Source organism: Nematocida major (genome assembly GCF_021653875.1).
Source record: "Nematocida major strain JUm2507 chromosome Unknown 2399, whole genome shotgun sequence".
NCBI classification, from domain to species: Eukaryota; Fungi; Microsporidia; genus Nematocida; species Nematocida major.
In genome coordinates this window covers 44,503-52,310 of record NW_025952938.1, presented here as the reverse complement: position 1 = coordinate 52,310, position 7,808 = coordinate 44,503, and the positions used below count along the sequence as shown (strand labels likewise).

Here is a 7,808-nt window from a genome sequence, read left to right as displayed (position 1 = left end):
TAATGTTCACGTCCACGCCCTCGCTCAGAAGAAGCAGCGCAGCCAGCGTGTAGCTGGCCTGCTCTTTCGTGCACTGATTCTGCAGGAAGTTCGTGAACTGGTCGTTTCGGTTTGCTGTGATCGTGAGATTCGCGCCGTCCAGGGAAGGAAACATTTTGATAATGACAGACGCATACTCCTTGATGTACTTTGTGTACTGGTCTTTGTTGCTTTGGGGGCCCTTCAGGTATATGCCATCCGTGCAGGGCTTGTCGTGCTTCGCGTCTCTGGCATACATGTAACTGTCACACTGATCGGCATTGTCCCAAGACCAGTCCATTTTGTAGCTTGGAATCACCCCGGGGAACACAAATCGCATATTGAGCGGATATTCTTCGTTTAAAAACACCTTTCCTCTGACAGGGCTGAGCGGCCCCTTCTCGTTGATACACACCTGGCCTGTCTCGGAGTTGCCTATGCGGTCCGTGTGTATTTCCAGCATGTCTTTGTGCGGCATGCTTGCGTGCATGGGAGTGGCTGCGTGCAGAGCCAGCAGCAGCCGCAGGCACCCAGCCAGCGGAGAGCATCCTCTTTTCGCAGCTTTTATTACAAGTGCATATTTCATGCACAGGTACAACGCACAGCTATTTATACCTTCTTATTCAGTGATGTCTATTTCGTATTTGTTTTCTCCAAACAAAAGCGATTGTTTAAAGTATTATAGGCATTGGTCAGTTTTACTATCAGAAATTGCCAATTTCTAATTGTTTTCTGCCTGATGGGGCGGCGTATTGTTTTTTTTTCAAACAAAAATAATAAACTCGTGCACGAGCAAAATAAAATTGCATCCTGCCGAATTTGAATTTGCATGGAAAAAGCAGGGCCTGCGCGTGCTTTTTTGCTTGCACCCCCTTGAGCTGACTAGATGCACAAAAATACATGTTTATTAATTAGCAGGCTATACAGTGCTTGTGTTAGGCTATTCAAGGGCTCCGCACCCAACTTACTTGCAATGCTGTTGCACGTGGCGGTCGGGTTCTTTTGCACAGACTCTTCCACCTGCTCTATTTTTGTCCTTGCAGCGCGCACTGAGCGTTTCTGGCTCTGCAGGGGAACACATTCCTCCTTCATCACCAATTCGGCACTAGCTAGTACTGCTCAGTTCTGTGAATCCGTGCATTGTTTTTGTAGCTGCGCTTCGCTTCTCCATTCATCTTAATGGCTGTCTTACATTCTTGCTGCTGATCTACTGCCTGTGCTTTTTGTTGCCAAACTCTTTCTCCATTACTGTAAATTTCTTTAAATTTGGGTTTGTCGGGCTCTCTGCAGGAAATTCTGAATTTTTCTGCTTCTCTTGTTTTTACGGGCTTGAAGAGTGATTTTTGTGTAAAATAGCCAATCGGCGCTACAAAACACCTGCTTGCGCATTCAATAGACCGATTCCCAGGGGTTTCCTGGTTTGCTTCAATCCGTTTCCCGGGGCACACCCGCCTTGCCTCTTTGTAGGCACACCCTGCATTTGGACAAAATGCCCTCGGCTCCTGCTGTGGCTCTAGCTCGCAGTGCAGACTTTAAACTTGTCTTTCTGTCGCCTGCATAAAAAACATTCTGTAAACTTTCTTTTTTCTAATAGTTGTAATGCGGGGAGCAGTCGTGCGAAAAACTCACCTTTATTCATCCATGAGCGGCCTAAATATTTATATGTTTAAGTACGCCATTTTTTCGGTTGCTTCCTGCGTACTTCTTCGTATATTCTTAGCAAAAGCCCAAGCCCCGTGTAAATATGCTTTCAGCATAGAATGTGAAGTAAACTAGCGAATGCCAACATAGTATAAAGGAATACATGTTTGTTTCCTCCTCTCTCAGATAAATTCGATGAGTCCAAGGATCTATTTTTCATGGGATCAGCACATGCCTTTTTGCTGTGTGCGTAGGAAATTATTCAATAAATCGAACTAGTTCTAACACATGTCTTTTGAGAAGGCTCTATTTTTCATATTGTACTGCTTCTTGCATGCCGTTTTCAAGCAAAGGCATGCCTTCTGTTTTTGAATTTGCAAGTGCTTGCGCATGCGCTCCTCCATCCAGTAGAGAAAGCCTTCCATGGTATACATATCGCACATGTCTGGCCTCTCCTGGCTCAGCTTTATCCTCAGGTCCATATATGCATCATAGTATTTTATGCACTCATAGCTATATCCCTGCAAAAGTGCCTTTGCACTCTCTAAAAACTCCAGAATTGGGCGCATGTTTACAAAATTTTGTTTGATGTCGGTTAACACCAGCTGCACGGGCTTTTTATTTAGCACTGCTATCAGCCTTTTCCTTATCTGTTTCATTATATCAATGCTGTAAGACAGGACTGCAAGCGGGTGGTATAGAACCTCTTCCATTTCACGCTGTTTATAGCCCTCTAAGCTTGGGTGGGCCACAGAATCGGGAAAAAAGAACATCTTGTTAGCCGCGCGGTCTGATGCGCACCGGCCTGGGGCTGTGCAATTGTGGAAGGTTTCGGAGATTTTAAGAATATCTTCTTTGGCTATGTTTTTCATAACAATGCGCTTTTTTCCTTCCGAACTTGCGCTGTTCATGGCTTTGGGAACGTTTATAAAGAGGTTGTGCAACCGGTCAAAAAACCGGAACGAATTTTGTATTGAGTGTGCCTCGGCCCTAGCGTGAACTGATATCATTTGCTCGTCAATGAGGGCGTTTTTCTGTTTTTTCAGTATCTTCAGGAGCCTCGTGTGCCTTGAAACCGAAAGTTCGATTCTGTTGATTAAGTCAAGCCTAACTGCGTCGTACACCATCGCGCCCACAGCGAAGCATTTAATCATTTCATAGCCTGGGAACTTTTTGTTGTTTTTCTTCAGCACGCAGAGCCTGTCTATCGCTGCTGCCATGGTTGCGTACATATTGCTAATGTCCTTCCACGCGTCAGAAGACCGGATTGCTGACGAATAAAGGTACTCTTTTGGCGTGTAAAGCAGCCTGATGCCCTCCGAAGACGAGTACGGCTCAGGGAGAATTGGCCTTGTAAGAGTTGAATATGCCTTTTCGGGTATGCTGCACCCAAACTTAGACCGCTCCTTGCTTAGTATGTTGGGTGGGAGGTGGCTGTCAAAAAAACAGTTAAAGTCGCTTTCTTCCGGAGACAACATGTTTCGCATGCCCTTTCCGTCCTTTATCGAATATTTAATTGCTATGCTTCTCTTTTTCTGGACTTTTTCCATCTTGTCTTTTTTGTTTATTAGCGCAAGCACCTTTGGATGCGGAGCATTAATGTTTTTGGCTATGCACAGACTCCCATTTGGTGGCGCCTTTGGGTTTATGCGCGTCTCGGGCCCGTTTGTGTACACACTGCACATCTGTTTATTGTTCCGCATATGAGCCACGCCAAAAACCGAAATGAATAAAGCCGAAAGCATCAGCGAAATTATCGCAATTATGTTCATGCAGAAATACTTTGAGCTATTTTTATATATTTTGCACTGCTCATATTGATATTTGTGATGATTTTTTGCAATTCACACGCGATTGGAGATCACCATGATCACGATATGCTTTTAAGGATATCGATGCGAATAAATTGAGATCAACAGTGATCGCAAAAAGTATAAATACGCGAGAAAGTCCAAGAAAAGATGCACAAATATAGGAAGAACATACCGTTAAGTCAATCCATCCTAATTGAAAGCCGGGGTTCACCAAAGGCCAATAAATCGTTACTGGAACCAGCTTTAGCCTTAGAAGCAAATCTGCCCGGATTTATGACAATATTCTTCATCATTCGGGTTATTATGGGATCTTACTGATTCTAAATTAGTTTTAAGAATTTTTTTACTAGTTCGATTTATTGAATAATTTCCTACGCACACAGCTGTTTCCAGCAGTTTTAAGAATTTCGCTGAATTATACGAAAGTTGTGACAAAAATCTTGAGGGTTTCAGGCAAAGACACGCAAAAAGCTTCAACACGGGGAGTGTATGTGTGGCACTGCTTTTTATTCATGCGTCTGTTCAATAGGCTTGTTTAGCTTGCCATTATTTATGGCTTCCATCAATGCTGCCTCATTCAGTGTCTAAGCAATAGTATGAGTTGTATTACTGGAATGAGTCATCTGAAACATTGCCCTTTATTCATTTTCGACCTGCTTAAATATTTATGTATTTAATTTATCATTGTTTATGATGTTGTCAAACAAGCATTCATTTGTGTCCAAAACAATAACCAATCACGAGCAACTATGCCTTTAGCATACAAAGCCTTCTTATTCAGTGATGTTCTGATTGTTTTCTGCGTGGTGGGGCGGCGCGTTGTTTTTTTCCAAACAAAAATAATAAACTTGTGCACGAGCAAAATAAAATTGCATCCTGCCGAATTTGAATTTGCATGAAAAAAGCAGGGCCTGCGCATGCTTTTTTGCTTGCACCCCCTTTGGGCTGACTAGATGCACAAAAACGCATGTTTATAATGCCCTGCCGAAATGCAGGCGCATGTTTATTAATTAGCGGATTCTACTGGGCGTGCTGAGTGTCCGGGGACTCCACGTGCCACTTGCTTCTCATTTTTTTGTGGCCAAGCTTCCTCAGCTGTTTCTGCACAGTCGATCTGCTTGCACCCAGATTGCTTGCAATGCTGTTGCACGTGGCGGTCGGGTTCTTTCGCACAAACTCTTCCACCTGCTCTATTTTTATCTTTACAGGGCGCCCAGAGCGTTTCTGATCCTGCAGGGAAAGATCCCCCGACAGGAACTTTAAAAACCACCGGCTTGCCATCGAATGCGACACAGTTTGAGACTGCACCACGTTTATGTTTTTTGCTGCTTCCTTGAAGCTCCTTCCGCATTTGAACTCGTACAGAAGAAGAGAGCGCACATTGGCCTTTTCCATGCGGAAAAAAATACAGGGGTATTTCTACATATTTTGCTAGCTTTGTTAAATAAGACACAGCCATAAAACAGCGCAGAAAGAAGAGGATGCGCCCCTGGGCTTGCAAGTGAAAGTTGCAACCGGGACAGAAACCGGCCAAAATGTGTTCTGAAATTTAAAAATGCGGAACAAGTTTTTATTCTCGGGCGCTGCCTGCTGAAGCAGTTTCAAGGCAGCAAAAGTATTTTCCTGCATGCAAAATAAATTGGCGTTGTTTGGCCTAGATTCGGAAAATGTATTAAGGCCGGGTGTGTACAAAGAAAGAGCTCTCTGCTGTACTTTAAGCTGAGGGGGTCATTCTTGCGTGGACATGAGGAGTGTCTTTATCTTCCTGCGGGGGCGCAGAGGGCTCAACTTCCTGCCTTTCTGGCTGTGCAGAAGCAGCACTGGGCGACGTGTCTACAGAAGATTCCTTAGGCTGTTCCAGTGGGTGGGAGGAGGTTGAGGAATTTCGAATTACTGTCTTTTGGTAGGTTACCTTGGGAGTTGGCTGCGATTGACTAGGCTGCGATTGGCTAGGCTGTGGTTGACTAGGCTGTGGTTGACTAGGCTGCGGTTGGCTAGGCTGCGATTGGCTAGGCTGTGGTTGACTAGGCTGCGATTGGCTAGGCTGTGATTGGCTAGGCTGCGGTTGACTAGGCTGTGATTGGCTAGGCTGTTGCTGGTTGGGTGAAGACGTGGGTGAGAACTCGCCGGGCTTGTCACTATTTGGGGAGAGTGCGTTCTTCGGGTTTTTTGGGTCATTCGGGTTTGGATTTTTCTTTTTTATGTCGTTGCTCTTTTCCTCCGGGTCTAGTTCTTCCCTGTTCATACAGTTTCTTTCGCAGGACTTGCTGTGCACCAGAATATACTTCCCATTTGAAGGATCTGGAATGTATCGTGTGCATGGCGCACACCCACGGAAATAGTATGGTGATATCCCCTTGGGAACTTCGATCTTCTTGGGCGATCCGCCGTTCTCGTCTATATCCACCTTGTAGAACTTGAACATTTGCTTAATGACCGTCCGGCTGCTTTCTTTCCAGCAAATAGAAAGAGTGAGAAGCTGTTTTCTGTTTGGCGTTAGACAAAGGCCATTGAAGCCTATTCGGAAGTACCCAGGAAAGTTTTTGGACATTTTCACTTCAAAGTACTGCCCCGGGTTTTTCTCGTCATATGGCATCTTCATTACTATTCCTGCTATTGGAGAGACGGCAAGAACCTCTTCCGAGGTGTTTCCCACGTTTTTCTTGTCTGCCTCCTTAAACGGAACCACCTTCAGATTGTACACGTCCACGCCAGCCTCTAGCTGAACCAGGGCTATGCCCAGCTTGATGTCCTGGTCGCGCCCAATCGCCACTAGATTTCCCATGGGAATTCCGTTGAACGCCTTTGGAGTTGACACAAACCCGTACGAGCCGTAGTTATACAGAAGGCCCTGTTTTGGAAGAGAGTTATCATACCCTCCTAACAGACCGCTGCGAGCGCGGCCAAGTGCTAGCAAAAATATGAGTGCTGTGATGCTGTACATGCGCACCAGGCGTTTGCCTGTGATATAAAAATCAGAAAAACATAAAACATCGTTCTATTAGAAAATTTCAACGCATTGTAAGAACGCGAGAAGACGGGCAGTTCGAAGGAAAAGGTACAGACGTTAGTATTTATTTGGGCTGGCGCTGCTTGGGCATACGCCCCTTTGCGCGCTCTTGCATGCAAAAATTTCTAGAAAAAAGACAGCAGTCTTTGAAGGAAAGACTTGCTCATTTCCTTGTATGGAATCCAAATAAACGAGCACTGGGTTGCGTCTAGGTCACAATCTTTTTCCGACCTAAACGTGGCCGACCTGTTGTATCCTGCAGTTGAAATAAACTTGTTATTTACCAGCGACCGAATGGCGAACTCCTGGTACTTTTTCTCATAATTGGAAAGCTTGTATGGCTTTTGGTCATACTTGAAGTTTTTGAAGTGGGCGCTCACCCCTATAAGCTTGAACGATCGGCTGCTGATTGGGCCCACGTTAATTTGCACTTTGTTATTGTTGTTCATCAGACCGGGGATCCTTTCTATGGTTGGCCTCTTTGCATTGTACTCCGGGGACGCAAAATAGTTGGCAACTTCTTTGCTGTTTGTCACAAACACCACCGGACTGCCTTTTTTGTTCTCCAAGTGGTAGATGCTCATGGGCGTCATTTTGTACTTACTCCCAAACCCCAGCTCGGGCTCATATCCTATCGCCTTATTTTTGATGCCGAGCACAGCCTTCATATGCAGGCTGTACAAATACCCAATGCTTTGGTCCTCCGAGTAGCTCATCGGCTCCTTTATAGGCTTCCAGCTATGTTTTTTTTTCAAGTGCTGTCTGATTTCATGGCTTTCTTTGTGGATGTCGTCAATGTTTGCCAGGGCGTTTCTGAACAGAGGCTTCAGGGCCTTTGTGGTAGGGTTAAACCTGCTGTTGTTCGAGTCCCACATCACAATGCTATCGCAAAATATCGCGCCGGTGTATAGCAGCGCGAGTGTTGTGTATATTTTGTAGTACTTGCGCATGCAGGGCCATGCGCTGCGCTACATATATTTGTGGGTGTAACGATGCTTCATTTTTGCATGTTCTGCACGCTTTAGACTGCTCGCATCTTCGGCATGAAACGGCTTCTGCCCGCCCGCGCCAACGAAATTTATGGCTGAACAAAGAACGCAATAGGCCCATTAAGGCCATTTTAAACAATGAAACCAGAAAGCACAGAAAGCAGCCGAATGCTCGTGCAACCCCTCTGCGCGCAAGCCCGAATTGCGCTTTTCTGTGTGGTTTCTGCGGAAACAGCGGGCTGAAAGTGAAGTGGGCCTGGGTGCTAAGACATTTTTGGCTTTTTCTGCTTTTCTGCTTGTTTGTCTGTACGAGGCCTGTGAGGAGGTATGAGCGCA

General features: G+C 45.4%; 5 protein-coding genes across 5 annotated transcripts; all 5 read right to left on the bottom strand.

Annotated features, from left to right (window-relative positions):
- On the bottom strand, nucleotides 1-604 carry NEMAJ01_1980 (uncharacterized protein; the record flags this gene model as incomplete). Its single annotated transcript, XM_047915818.1, has 1 exon — nucleotides 1-604. A coding segment is annotated over one exon (604 nt), but the record flags the coding sequence as incomplete, so codon positions are not given.
- Nucleotides 605-1,940: 1,336 nt separating this feature from the next.
- On the bottom strand, nucleotides 1,941-3,431 carry NEMAJ01_1979 (uncharacterized protein; the record flags this gene model as incomplete). The annotated part of the gene is made up of 1 exon (XM_047915817.1): nucleotides 1,941-3,431. The coding sequence occupies one exon, from the start codon at nucleotides 3,429-3,431 to the stop codon at nucleotides 1,941-1,943; it is 1,491 nt and encodes a 496-aa protein (XP_047771774.1).
- Nucleotides 3,432-4,493: 1,062 nt separating this feature from the next.
- Nucleotides 4,494-4,868, bottom strand: NEMAJ01_1978 (uncharacterized protein; the record flags this gene model as incomplete). Its single annotated transcript, XM_047915816.1, has 1 exon — nucleotides 4,494-4,868. One exon carries the CDS (start codon nucleotides 4,866-4,868, stop codon nucleotides 4,494-4,496), a length of 375 nt encoding a protein of 124 aa, XP_047771773.1.
- Nucleotides 4,869-5,187: 319 nt separating this feature from the next.
- NEMAJ01_1977 (uncharacterized protein) lies at nucleotides 5,188-6,417 on the bottom strand (the record flags this gene model as incomplete). Its single annotated transcript, XM_047915815.1, has 1 exon — nucleotides 5,188-6,417. The coding sequence occupies one exon, from the start codon at nucleotides 6,415-6,417 to the stop codon at nucleotides 5,188-5,190; it is 1,230 nt and encodes a 409-aa protein (XP_047771772.1).
- Nucleotides 6,418-6,608: 191 nt separating this feature from the next.
- Nucleotides 6,609-7,433, bottom strand: NEMAJ01_1976 (uncharacterized protein; the record flags this gene model as incomplete). The annotated part of the gene is made up of 1 exon (XM_047915814.1): nucleotides 6,609-7,433. One exon carries the CDS (start codon nucleotides 7,431-7,433, stop codon nucleotides 6,609-6,611), a length of 825 nt encoding a protein of 274 aa, XP_047771771.1.
- Nucleotides 7,434-7,808: the final 375 nt, after the last annotated feature.